Source organism: Artemia sp. Qi Xiang Cuo, chromosome 18 (genome assembly GCF_049724085.1).
Source record: "Artemia sp. Qi Xiang Cuo chromosome 18, ASM4972408v1, whole genome shotgun sequence".
Lineage (NCBI taxonomy): Eukaryota > Metazoa > Arthropoda > Branchiopoda > Anostraca > Artemiidae > Artemia > Artemia sp. Qi Xiang Cuo.
In genome coordinates this window covers 2894258-2908807 of record NC_142811.1, presented here as the reverse complement: position 1 = coordinate 2908807, position 14550 = coordinate 2894258, and the positions used below count along the sequence as shown (strand labels likewise).

Below are 14550 nucleotides of genomic sequence, written 5' to 3'. Positions count from 1 at the left end.
AATACCAAAAAATCTGCCCCCCCCCCCAGAACCATCGGGGCAAGAGTTGTAAGTTACGCTCTGAGGGCATATAAGCTTTTTATGGAATGGGTGGTCGTATAAACTTCAGATGGGGTTATTTGATTTGAAATTTGAAGTTATACTGCCCTTTTGAAGAGTCAAAAGTGATTTCAGAGCAACCACCTACCCACCCTCCCCCCACGACCATCAAAACAAAATATCTAGGGGGCAGATGAACCCTCCCTTCAGATTTATCAACAAAATGACATTCTACAAATCGTACCAAATTAAGTGAATTCAAATCATATTAACTCGAAAATGCTTTATTTTCTATTGTAAAGTAGTAATATACACAAATCAATTCTTAAGATACACTGTTTTGACAATCTAAATCACATAGTGTCTTTTGTTAGTTCGAATTTGTTATAAGTATTCTCTCAAATTTTACCTTCATAGACTCTGCCTTAATAGTACTAGTATCATACCAGTCGCGGTGGTAGTAGAAGAAGTAGTTGCAGTGGTAGTGTTGTATTAGTAGCAGCCCTTCCATACAATGTTTTACATCTTAGCCAGGATTTTTATTCGGGGAGGGGGGTGGTATTTTTCAGGGGAAAGAGGGTCAAAAGCTTTAAAACGCAAGAAAAAATTGTTCGCATTCATTTTTGATACCTTATTACGAAACGGACAAAAAATTTTTTTTTTGGGGGGGGGGGAGGGGTAATACCCCCTTCCCCCTCTGGATACGGTTTTGCTCCTGGTGTATGATTTTTTACACTAGCACTTGGGACCTGCAGCAAGCACATAAGGGCTTCCGAATATAAGAAAATTTAAGAAATTTTTTATTCAGCTCTGACCCACTAATTGTTTTTTTTTTTTTTTTTCGTCCCCTCAAAATAAACAAATTTTCTTTCAACAATGTAATATTTTTGCACTTCCTGATAATAAACTAATATCAATTCGTTCTGCCCCCTACCCCCCCCCCCCCAATTTGTGTATTCACTTGTCTCTTTCCATGGGCTACATACTGTTCATTGCTAGATTACAGCTGCCACGGCGACTATGATCTAGTTCTGGATATTTTATATTAAAAAAGAGGGAGGATGAAAAGTGTCCCCTCAGATCTAAAATAAAATAAAAAAAATGCCTGCCTAAACCCTATCTCCTAGAAATAGTCCTTTGTACAAATAACGCTAAAAATAATAACAGGAGAATAAGCACCAAGGCCATTCACAGGAGAACCCAACAACCTGAATATGATACCCCTACTAGAAAACCTCTAGAAGCATTTCAATTAACGAAACTTACCGAAGTTGCCAAGGGTACCGGTGGAGCCCCGAGCTGTTGTGTAGTAATCCTCAATACCAGCCATCTGAAGAAGTTTCTTGGGAACTGGCGCTGATACAATGCCAGTACCACAGGGAGCTGGGATAAGACGCACTAATACTGAGCCACACTTGCCAGTGACCTTGAAAAAAATAAAAAATATCATGCTAACTATACTTCGTTATTCAAAAACAAAACGCACTACATGCTTGGACGACTGTATTTTGACCACTAATGAAATCACTTGGGAATTCCGACTGTTTTTTATAGCGGCATTGTTGACATGATACAACTGTCTTCCAGATATTTACGATTTATGGTTCAATGGATAAGTACCATTTGGAAGGTGATTGGAGATGGCGGGCACCCCTCTCTCTGCTTATCCCGAAGAGAAGCTTGGATGCAAGTAAAGACCTAAGGAGGTAGGCCTTATGCCTTTCTTCGCTTGGGTCTTGGTGTTGATTTTCCTTTGATTTTTCAATTAAAATGAAGTTGGTGGACTGTGATGAAAAAGTTGATAGCCATAACTAATTCGAGAAAAAGCTAAGAGTCTAAATTGGAGAAAGCTAAGACAATTAATTTTTTTAATTGTTAAACGATTACCACCTCCGAACTAACTCAGTTAGGGTCTTCCAAACAATATGGTAGCCAAAGGATTAACATACGACCTTATTGAGAGAATAAGGTGAATAAAATAGAATATTATCCCAATAACAAAGATAAAACGGCGGAAAATGTTGAAACGCAAAGCTGAAGAAAAAGAACCTTTAATTACACACACAGAAAAAATAAAAAAAAATCCACAAGAAAAACAAAACAAATATATATAGCACAATCGAATAAAAACTGGATTGTAGAGATGGAGTTCTCAAAAACCCCTTCTCTAAGTAAGTCAGACTGTAAAGTGTTCAAACATATATTTAAACAACTTTTTCATTTGATTATACACTGTTTAGGATGCACTGATTTTTAAAGCAAAATACTTTTAGTAGTGGTACATATATTTTTGTCAAATACAAAATTTGCAAAGTTTAAGAACTTCTACCCTAGAGGATTGCCGAGGTTTTAATTGTTAAAAACTACAACTGATTTTCTCAAATCATATAAATAGTGGCGGGAAGGGGGGAGAGAACCTATAGAGCAATTGTTTAAAATAAAAATACCACGATTTTTTTTGTATGAAAATGCTAAAAAAAAGAAAGAAAATAAAAATCTGGAGTGGAGGGAGGAAGGCAAAATAAAATCTAGCGGTAGGGGATAAGTGCCACCCTCCACCAAACTGATGAGCATTAAATTACAAACTGATAATTCATTAGCAACAACTCAATTACCCAGCGCTTGTATTAAGAAGGAAAGGTTTTATTATACTATTGTTATATATTCAAATTATGAGACATGATTGAAAGCATACCTTTGATGGTACTGTATGCGGTTTACCAATTTTGTTACCCCAGTAGCCACGTCGGACAGGAACTATGCTGAGTTTCGCCAAGATGATGGCACCACGAATGGCAGTGGCGACTTCTTTGGAGCACTTGACACCCAGACCAATGTGGCCATTATGGTCACCAATTGCAACAAAGGCCTGTAAAATAAAACAACATATATACACTTTCTCGAATATGGCCACTTCTTTCCTCATAAGGACGACAGCAGCACTGCGTCCGCCAAGGGACAAGACCCAAAAATATACGGAAATTCACGGCTAATTGTACGGAAATTCACGGCCAATTGTAGAAAAAGCCAAGACAGATTGTCTGAGTTAGAGGTAAAGATGACAAAAGCCTTTTACAGAATTGTATAAAAATGATGTCATTTCACTCGCTAAATTGCCTATCTTCCATCCACCCTAGGGTAGAACTAAAATAGATAGGCATGGAATAAGGGTAATTCAAATAGTCCAGAATAAAACTTTTGGAACCTAGTACTCCTCCGAACAAAACCCAAAAGACACTGAGGCTTAAAAAAAAGTATAAATTTCAGCTCCACGACTCTATGATTCGAAAAAAGATAATGGAATGTGGGGCCTAGCATCCCCGTAAGAACTGCAAAATCAACACATTCTCCCAGAGATAATAAACAAAAGTGATACTATGGTTTAAAAAGCTCTGCAAACAACCTGTTACAGGACTCTGTATTCCGGGAAAAAAAGCACTACATTCTACTAGAGATGGGAATAAAATAAAAACGAGACATTAAAGCTTAAAAATTCCCCAAGACTAAAGATTGTCTCCAAAAAGTCCGGACATTTGCGGCAGCAACACAAGGCACTGCTTCCTAGCTCTAAAATTCACAAAACACTGTCTAAAAGAAAGAAAATCCCTTGAATAATAATGCACATAGTTTAGCCTTAGATCCGGTCCTACTCAAGGGTTCCCCATCGAATCCATACACTGAACAAACCTATCCCAAGTACCACAGTTTGTCCTGCCTAAATAAAAAAAAATCCACTTTTTCTACTGTACACCAATTTTGGTTACACTTAGCTGACAAACGCATTAAAAAAGTTCATAAACTACATGGGGAAAATTTTGTTGACCTCATGAGAGCCCGACATGAGCAGACAAGATGTTGGCGTTAAAATTTTGAAAGATAAGTTTCACGTTTTTTGCGAACTCAACAAAATTTTGTAATTTTTCTATAATTTTGTATAGAAAAATTTTATACGTTAAATTTATACCAATTAAACATTTAAAATATCCACCTTGTTTATTTCAAATTTCGAAGCCATTATAGGAAACATTCTCTACATTTTGTATCCAAACCTTACGGCACACTATAACTCATAGAATAACCTTGTACTTTCTAAGTTGAACGTCTTTCGTTTACCCCTTTGTTGATTTTTGGCACTATATTATTTAACGCAGTCAACTTGCGTGGTGATGGGATGGAAATTTTTCTAAACTATCTTTCAGTGTTATATTTTACCGGGTTGTATATGTCAAATACCATTTTCAAATAAAGTCACTTTTGGAATTTTATTTTGAAATATGATAAAGTGCAACGATCATTTTAGGAAAAACAAAACTGATCTAATGAGAGAAGATATTTTGTGTCAAAATGGTCTGATGAATAATGCATACTCTGCGTCGGTTACTTGTTACTTATTTCTGTAGATGTCGCCTTTGTTAGTTTTTATATATATATTTATATTTATGCGTGTGTGTGTGTGGGGGGGGGGGGGCAGGGGGAAGGTTGTAACCCTTCACTGGTTCTCTTGATATTCATAGTATTATAGCTGGTCTTTGATAAATATTGCTATATATTTTCGGCAATTTTATATTGGAAAAACCTATCAAATACGACACTAACCCTCAAAATCACCTTTGATGACTACCAAACTCAAAATAAACGTTTTCTTACTCAAAATGTATCCAAACTTTACGGCACACCAAAGTTCATGGAAGAACTTGATGCTTCCTAGTTGGACTTTTTATCATCTGCCCCTTCATTGAATTTTGGCACTATATTAACTGTGGCAGTCAACTAGCGTGGCGATGGGGTGCAACTTCTATCAAGTGTCCTTTAATGTCACATTATTTATGCTTGTGCACATGCTTTTTTTATGTAGACTTATCATCTATTATACAGACCCTTAATTACAGGGTGGTACATGTCTTACCATTTTAAAGCAGCCACTTAGGAATATTATTTTGAAATATGGAAAAATAAATATTATATTATGAAAAACAACACTAACCCAATGAAAAAAGATATTTTATTTCAAAATGATACCTTGACTTATGCATACTATACATCGGTCACTTGTTACGTATAGCTTATATCTATTGGAGACCCAATCGAACACCCCCCCTTTAATTACTAATAAATTCAAAATAAAGTTTTCTAACTCTCAAACTGTAGCCAAACTCTAAGGCACACCAAAGCTCATGGAAGAGCTTGACGCTTCCTAGTTGGACTTTTTTCATCTACCCCTTCATTGAATTTTGGCACTATATTGACTGTGGCAGTCAACTAGCGTGGCGATGGGGTGCAACTTATACAAAGTATCTTTTAGTGTCGCATTATTTAAGCTCGCACACATGCTTTATGTGTGTAGGCTTATCATCTATTATACATACCTTTAATTACAGGGTGGTACATGTCTTACCATTTTAAAGCAGCCACTTAGGAATATTATTTTGAAATATGGAAAAATAAATATTATATTATGAGAAACAACACTAACCCAATGAAAAAAGATAGTATCTCAAAATGATACATTGACTTATGCATACTATACATCGGTCACTTGTTACGTATAGCTTATATCTATTGGAGACCCAATCGAACACCCCCCCTTTAATTACTATTAAATTCAAAATAAAGTTTTCTAACTCTCAAATTGTAGCCAAACTCTAAAGCACACCAAAGCTCATGGAAGAGCTTGGCGCTTCCTAGTTGGACTTTTTTCATCTACCCCTTCATTGAATTTTGGCACTATATTGACTATCGCAATCAACTAGCGTGGCGGCGGGATGCAAAATTTGTTTTGCATTATTTTTCGTAGCTCCATGTTTTCTATATACATACCTCATCTCTTCTCTATTATTGTTGATTTCTGATTTCTATTATTGCTGATTTCTCGCTTTGTATTATTCATTTGTCATCTACACACTTATTTTTATATTTATGCTCCTGCAGATAGCAGGCACGAGGGCGGGAAATTTTTCGGGAGGGGGATAGGGGTTACTAATTGAAACAAGTATTATATTTGATATTATGAATAAGAAATGCCGACATATCAGTGACGGTTTTAGGGTGGACAGATTGGATACCTGCCCCATGCGCAGAAATTTTAGGGGCGTGAATTTCATTTATTTTTTAAAACTGAATCCGAAATTTTCATTTTTCTCATATCTTTTCCCATATAAAGTAATAAAAGTTAGATTTAAATAAATGAAAGTTTGGTCTTAAAATTCGTAAGAGAGAGGGGGGGGGGGGACTAATCTAGATTTTTCCCCGGACACAAGGCCAGAACCACCACTGCGAGATTTTGGGAAAATTGATTTTGAATGCCAGGACACGATCCTTCCCCCTATGTACGTCCCTGGTAGATAGCCTTAAAAAATTAAGCGCTTTATGACACTGATGTCTTATCTGACACGTGACCTAATTTACTCTCCTTTTCTATATTATTATTTTCAGTTGTTACTAAAGTCCGCACAGAAAAGGGCGGAAATAATTCAGGGAGTCAACAAGTAATTCAGGGAATACTTTCCTATGAAGATAAATCCTACCAACATATAAATCCGAAATAAACAAAATATCAAACCATATGAACAAGATCATATCTAGGGTTTTTTTCGAAGGGAAGGGGATACCAAAAGAATGAACAACTACCATGGACTTTGTCAAAAGGTCAAAAGTAAAGGGTATTTTACCTGCATTTTTAAGACCAACTCATGAAGCGAAAAAAAACCTTTCAGATTTTTATGAGAAACATTTTCAAGCCTTTTTTAGGCAAAATAGGTCAACTAGCGTGGCGATGGGGTTCAAAACTCTACACTATCTAAAAATAATCAAGGACATCGAAACAAAAAGGTTATTTGCCTCTTGGACTAGTCTTAAAACTGAAAACTAGGATTTTTTTCGATTGTTTCAAAATTATAAAGTACAGTACCTCACTTTTCGCCACTGTTGTCACGTCTAAGCATGGAAATAAATCACCAACATCAATTAGTTAAACTTGACAAACCTTTTCGTTTGTAACATTTAAACACAAATGGCCTGATGATTCCCAAAGGCATCTACACCTTGAAAGGAGATTCACAAATACAAATTTTCCATACCGGGAATGGAACTCGAGCCAACTGGGTGAGAGCCAGCTATCCCAACCACTAGACAACCTTCTTAAGAAATTTTGCGCCACGTGTAATTCGCTTATTTTCTCTATCACGTTTCCTTTTTTTGTTTAGAGCCTGTCATTGCCAAAAACACAATAACTACACAGTGATGTCTTTTTCATTAAAACTGAATTTCCGATTTTTCCTAATCCACGAAATAAATAGTGTTAATATATTTATTTCAGTGACATTAATTATATTAAATAAATTTCTATTTAACCAAATCAAACTATCAGACTAGATGTTTTCTTCATCTTCATCATGCATTAATTAAAATCCGAAATCAAATGACATAGTTCCCCAACTTATTTAATTGCTGGTTCGTTTTGTTTTTCGAGTGAATGAATCGTTTCCTTTTCTTTGTCAGTTGTTCGCTAGTATCCGTCGATGGCAGTTCATATTTTTTTGGATTTTGTGCAAATCGTGGATATTGGCGAATAACTGGCTTTTATGGTTGTTAGGTAGTTGGTTTTAATTCTTTTAATTTTTGGCTTTTATTGATACTTCGTTTTGCGCTGAAGAAGAGAGGCGTTTTGTCCTCTCGAAATATTCGCTTTGTTTTTTCAGTATCTTCATTTGGCCTATAAAAACCCCATTTTTGCTCGTTTTTCTTTCTTTATGTGATGTATATATATATATATATATATATATATATATATATATATATATATATATATATATATATCAAATTCAGAAAAATGTGAATATGTAAAAACAATGATTAAAACTTATGAAAAAAATAAACTAAAAATTTCAATAAGGAAAAAATTGGAGTTTGGGGATGTTCCTCCAGTCAGCCCTTTATTACCACCCGCAACATAGGGACAATCTTGATCCAAGTATGAGCCTTCTTTCCAAGAGTGTGAAATTTAGTATTTTACTGGAGAAGAACAGCTACAGATCAAGAAATGCTAGGAAATTTTGTCAGGGTGGGGGAGGGGGAAATTCTCCAATAAATGGATAAGAGGGTAATAAATTAAAGCACTTGTCAATTAAAACCTGTTAATAAACAGCATTTTCTCGCTAAATTCAAGCTCATTTGGAAATACACGAATTGAGGGGGGGGGGGGGAATAAAGAGTGGTCTAGTGATTTTTTCGCATACTATCTCTTCTTTTCTTTTTGACTAAATACTAAATTTTAGCAATTGAATACTAGGTTTATAATAAAATACAGGTTCATTCATCCTAAAAATTGCATACACTTGAGATATCAAAATTATATTTAAATTCTGCCTTGTTTCTTATTCAATTTTACCTGATAGTAGTGGAAGAAGTAGAAATATCCTGATAATACCCTTAATAAAGGGATTAAAATATTGAATTGCCCAATATTTCTTTTGCTAAAAAACAGACAAAAGACATTTTCATACTTTAGATAAGATACATATAGATAAGAGATGAGACTTCTACCTGAAGATATAGATAAGTTTGAGAAGAGATAAATATTCATACCTTAATTGGTAAAGAGAAGAGATAGATTTCTTCAAGCGTTTTAATTTTTCCATCTTGTACAAGACGACCAAGCTTTGTCACTGGGATCCAGTCTTTCTCTCCTTCCTTTCCACGTCCACCACGGCCTCGTGGACCTCCTCCCCCACGACCACGACCTCTTCCACAACGACCACGTCCACCAAAGCCTCCACGGCCTCTTACTCCGCCGGCTGGTGCAGCGTCTGCCATATTCTATAATTATATTGTCAGACTTAGCCTTATTTACCATAGATTTCCCATCTGAGCCACACATATTTCCAACAGACAAATGGCCATGCACAACTGTCATGCATTTCATCTCTATTTCTGACTAAGTATATAAAATTGGGCGAGCCCTTTGGCTGTGCTAAGTGCATTTAAGAAAGTTTTAAATAGGGGAGGGGGGGGGATCTGAGCTGTTAAAGACAGAAAAGGCTACAAGCAGGATTGAAGAAAAAAGTAAAATAAAATTAAACAGCCATGAAAAAAGAAGGTAATGTCAGCCACTGGACAGAAAGAAGAAAAATCACAGAAGCAGATATTTTGTCAGCAACTTTGGCCCAGCTGTTGTCAGTGCTCAAAAAAGAAGGAAAAGTATTCTTTTTAAGTAACTCTGACAGAGCATAAGAAAAACTGAATCAAACAAATCAAAAAACAGGCTAAATTAAACAAAAGATTATTCACCAACAAGATTAGGCAAGAATTCTTGGTGCTTATTAATATTTTTGCCCTTTGTGTTCATAACTTGTTCAAACATACTCAATTAACAGAGCTTAATTAACTCAACTAAATAAACACATATTTAATATACCATTGTGCAGTGATAAACTAGCTTCTAAGTGGTTTATGTTAACCTGACTTAAACTGGCTTAGAGTAGGTGCTAAATGGTTTTCACAAAATTAATAAATACACAAACCTGTGGGTTGGAACAGAAACAGTCTGTTGAGAATCAGAATCCAAAGGAGAGGAGCTAGATTTGCCAGCAGATCCTATGAAGATGGTCTTATTTACAGTGAAAGTGACTGAATATTCCACTATTATGATACCAGTGTTACAAACCATTTTTTTTTTTTTTACTTGTATTCTGTGCTTTTATAAATAAATGAAAAACAACATTTATATGATGTTAAAAATGTGACTGAATATGGCTATTTGAATGTGCAAGGCTGTTAGGGTAAAATTTCTTAGGTCAAAATGTAGAAAAAATTGCTGTTTTAAAACTACAAAATGGAAGTCGAAAATCAGGCACTGTCCAAGAGTTGAGGTGCCATAGGCACAAGATTACCAAAGGGATAAATTACACTGTTAATTAAATTGATAGAAGTCTAGATAAAAAGACATTACCTTTTTAAGCCCAGAAAAATAAGAATCCTTAAAAAATGTCATTGAAATCTGAAAATGATGTTGAAAAATAAATGCTTAACTGTTTCCTTTTTTAGCTACAGAGCAACACTAAAACAGCACCTGTGTCCTATATTTCTAAGGGAGTACCTTATTCTACCAATTTTACTTCCTGAGTTTTTATTTTACAGTAATTTTACAACACTAATCAACACTTGTTGCCTACCATAAATATATAAATTCATAACCTGATAAAGGTCTAGAAATGGGGCTATTAAGAAAATAATTCTTATTTGATAATATGCAGAGTAATTGAAATTAACACATTTTGCATCTACAATAATCAGCAAAGCACATGCTGAGAAGATTATTAATAAGTAATAGGAGTAGCATCTACACAGAATTATGAATAAAGTTGCAAAACAGATATACAAAATTGGTTATATAATGAAGATAAAATAATAACAAAAATGGTAAATTACCTTTTTGATGCTTCTGATGCTTTTTTGACACAGTTCACAATGAATAGGAATAAGTTGATTATTTAACAATGATTTATTGGAAGATAGAATCGTACAAGCAAAGATGAATAAATATAATTATAAAAAGATGAAATATGATTTAATTTGAACCTTGGTTGTAAAACTGTTGTTTTTAGCCCTTTTATATAGCAAAAAATAAGAGAAAAGGTACCACCTTTGAGGGTCTGTAATGGGCTTAAAATTGAATTTCTGAGTAAAGCAACTATCATATTTGGTAAGAACATAAAGGCTTTGAGTGGTATATTCCAAATATTCATAAGTTAGTAATATAAACTGCCTAGCTACATCAAGCATGTCCAACATGAATTCATCTACATTGCAAGATTTTTAGATTATAACAAAATCTATAGTAGTTCTGAAATTTGTCTAAATGAAAGGTTTTGCACTAAGTCTCTTTGGGAGGACATTAGGTAAAATTCTAGACAAGGTATGCTTTGCTATCCTGGAAAGGAGATAAGTTAGGAAAATTAAACTTTCATTAAGGAATCCAGGGTCAAAAAACATAAAAATTTCTCTGGAAAAGTACTGCCAAGCTGCTATGTTAACCCTCTTCTGATTGCCAACTCTTAGAAGCTTGTCTACTTGACAGGTGACAGAAATTTTGACAAAACATTATGTACCTTAATTTTCAGTTTCTTTTCTCTGGTTTTAGTTTTGAAAATGCAATTCCTGTTGTTAGAGTAGAATTTTAAGCCATATCCAAGGGTTTATTTCAGAATTTAGGATATGTATTTGCAGATCTTTGAAAGCTCACAAATTAGGATTGAGCAAAATTATGAAGCCAAAAATACTTTTCTTGCCCTTCATTCCGCAGCAGATCTATTTTCCAAGGTCATCAGAGGTTAGTAACCTCTAGAGGGAGGAGTAGAGATAGGTTATTCATAATACCTTCCCAGGACAAACTTTAGTCTGTAGATCCTTTCCTGAAAGTTTCATTTTCCTAACCAAACCCATTTCAAAGATAGCAAAAAGTAGCTTGTCTAGAATTTTGCCAAACATTATTGTTTAAGAACAGTTGCTGTATATCATTTTCAGTTGGATATTCCCCCTTAAGAGAGGCATAGCTTGACCGCACAGATACTTGTGTATCTACACCCCTCAAGTGTTTCATATAAGTGGTTCAAGTTCTAAGAATTTGTAGCAGGGTATATGAACTACCAATAAGTTCTTTCCCCCCGTTAACACTTCAAAAAGTATCATCAGATATTTAGAAATCCATTGTCCTCATCTGTAATCAAGTCTTCTTATCAGTTAAAACAAAGCAATCATCCCAATTAAACTTCTTAATTCTATTGATGGGCTGTGGGGAGTGGGTACTTGAGTCACCTTTCCCCAGCAGTTTAAGACCTATAGGCTGGCCGGTACCAATACCGCTCTTCACACTCACTCCCACTCTCTTCTGCATTCTCAAAACAAAGGATGAATAACCTCCTTCTTTTTAATGCCTTCATTATGCATTGATAAACATTAATCAATTAATCTTCTTTAAATATCAATAGATGCCTTAAAAATCTTTCTCTTCATGTGCCAAGGCAGGATAGAATTCAGGATTGCAGTGTAGATATTTGGAATATTAGCCATATAGCTGAGGTATTAAAGGGGTATATTCTCTACACCCAGTGGGCTGACAATCAAATAAAACATACTGGATAGTTTCATTGGCTACGAAGTGGATCCGGCATAAAGGGTATGGATGTAGCTTCCAATTAAAAAACAAACTACTGAGAAGAAGGACACTTGATTTCCAATGGTAGTATAGCACTGTGTGTAATCTAATATGAAAATGATATAAAATTTTCTGTGATTAACATTAGATCTTTGCCTAATAATATCACGTAAATTGAGGTCAGAGAGAGGACTTGGGTTTCACAAAAAAGCCTTGGCTCCCAGTAAATGAGCAGTATCATTATATTTTATACCTTTATGGCTTGGAACATGTCGGAAATAAATCTGGTTGCATTTAGCCAGGAGGTTCAGAAACTGTCTTCTAATGTTGAATAGGTCCTTATTCTTGACAATTCTATAAGTTTTTTTCAGCAACAGTAATGCCGATTTGGAGTCAGAAAGGCAAAGAATATTCTCCTCTACGATGCTATAATTTATGAGAACATCTGTGGCCAAGCAAATGGCACATAATTCGGCTGACAAAATGGAAGATCCAAAAGGTATGTTAATTTAAGATATGAGTAAGATAATTTCTAATTTTTTGGTCTGATTCAACTGAAAAATGACAACAATTTTTAATTTACATTAAAATAAACTCTCTCCTGAGCCTCATTTGGTCCGTACAATCACCTCTAAAAAAGAAAAGAAAATAATAAACATGCATCCATGATCTTACTTCTAGAAAAAAAAATCCTAATTTTACAAGGTAGGATCTTGAGACCTTTACAGTAAGATTCTCTGATACGCTGAATCTGATTAAGATTTTATGAGTTTTAGGGGGTCTTTCTTCCTTTTTCAATAATCAGGCAAATTTTATCAGGCTTGTAACCTTTGATGGGTATAACCAAACTAAATAAAACTTATACATTTAAAATCATCATAAAAATCCAATTCTTCTTATACACCTATTGGTATCATAATTCTATTTTTTAGAGTTTCAGTTACTATTGAGCTCCTTACCTACAGTTTGTTACAATGAACTATTTGAAAACCATTGGTAAGCTTTCAAAAAAAAGTAAGTTTATATGCATGAGACAATAAGGGGAGGGAGGCTGGGGATAGACTGGGTAGAATTCTAGAAGCTACTTTTTGCTATCCTGGAAAGTAGTTTGATTAGGAAAATAAAACTTTCAGGAATAGATCTACAGACTAAAGTTTGTACCAGAAAGGCCTGTCCTAAGTGCCTCAGTTAAAACAACAGGTGTACCTGTTTGTTGTCTGAATAATAGAAAAGTACTGCTTGAAATTCTACTGAAATAACAGGAATTACATTTTCACAATTAAAACCAGAGAGAACTGAAAACTAAGGTATAATGTTGTTTTGTCAACATTCCAGTACATACAGATCTGTCAAGTAGCCTAGGCAAATTTCTGAGACAGAAATCAGAAGAGGTTTAACACAGTAACTGGGAAATACCCTCCCAGAGTATTTTTTCCTGGTTCCATTAGCCTACTGTAAGTTTTTATTTTCCTAATCAAACCATTTAACAAGATAGCAAAAATGACATGTCTAGAATTTTACCAAAGATTGTCATTAGCACAACATCAAATGGTAAATTTCTAGTGGGTCATATAATTTAGCTAAGATAAAAGTGAAAATGTCATTTGATGCCTTTTTTATGTTCTTTCATATTTCAATAGTCATTTCTGGGGCTAATTACATCATGAGCCCTTAAAGGGCCCCAAAGGTATTTCATTTTGTTAACAACACAAAAAAGTTATCAATAGTAGTTATGTTATCAAAAAGTGGCTAAAATCATATCACTAGTTTATAAATAAATTGTTCAATAGTAATAACTATTCCAAAAATAATTATTTATAGCAATTCAAGGCACTTGTCTATTATATAAAACACACTTGAACCCTTAAAGAGCCCAAGATGCAATTAGCCCCAGAAGCAATTGTTGAATTATGAAAGAGCACAAAAAAACCACTTTCATTCTCCTCAAAGTTTAAACTTACCTCTCATTTCAATCAGAAATAAACTTTACCCCTATCCTCCAAGCAAAATTCTACTTTACCTACTTTTGGCTATCTTGGAAAGGGGTTAGGTTAGGAAAATGAAACTTTCAGTGATGGGTCTACCAGCTAAAGTATGTCATGGGAATCTATTTTGAAATACCTACCTACACTCCTTCTCCCTCTAGAGGGTCCTGATATTTGCCTACATGAGAAGTCTAATTGGCTTTAGTTCTGAAAATACAATTCCTGTTATTTGAGTAAGTCATGAATATTTTTTTCAAAATTTAGGAAATGGATTGGTATATCTTTAAAACCTTATAAATTGGGATTGAGTAAAGTAGTGAAGCTGAAAATAATTTTGTTGTACTTCATTAAAGCAGAAGATCTGTTTTGCAAGGT

General features: G+C 34.6%; 1 protein-coding gene across 1 annotated transcript; it reads right to left on the bottom strand.

Moving 5' to 3' along the window:
- Positions 1 to 1276: 1276 nt before the first annotated feature.
- Positions 1277 to 8853, bottom strand: RpS2 (ribosomal protein S2). The gene is made up of 5 exons (XM_089104255.1): positions 8623 to 8853; positions 6541 to 6544; positions 3743 to 3782; positions 2735 to 2981; positions 1277 to 1465 (listed from the first exon to the last, which is right to left on the bottom strand). The coding sequence occupies exons 1-5, from the start codon at positions 8848 to 8850 to the stop codon at positions 1292 to 1294; spliced, it is 693 nt and encodes a 230-aa protein (XP_088960381.1). The 5' UTR covers positions 8851 to 8853; the 3' UTR covers positions 1277 to 1291.
- Between the last annotated feature and the right edge of the window lie 5697 nt (positions 8854 to 14550).

Bases quoted from the DNA above. Each gene is read 5' to 3' on its own strand.
- RpS2 (XM_089104255.1), bottom strand. From the start codon at position 8,850: ATGGCAGACGCTGCACCAGCCGGCGGAGTAAGAGGCCGTGGAGGCTTT. The intron at 2,982-3,742 runs GTGGTACTTGGG...TGGCGGACGCAG, and splicing joins TTATTTAGGCAGGACAAACT to TGCTGCTGTCGTCCTTATGA. The intron at 1,466-2,734 runs GTATGCTTTCAA...ATTTTTTTCAAG, and splicing joins CGCATACAGTACCATCAAAG to GTCACTGGCAAGTGTGGCTC.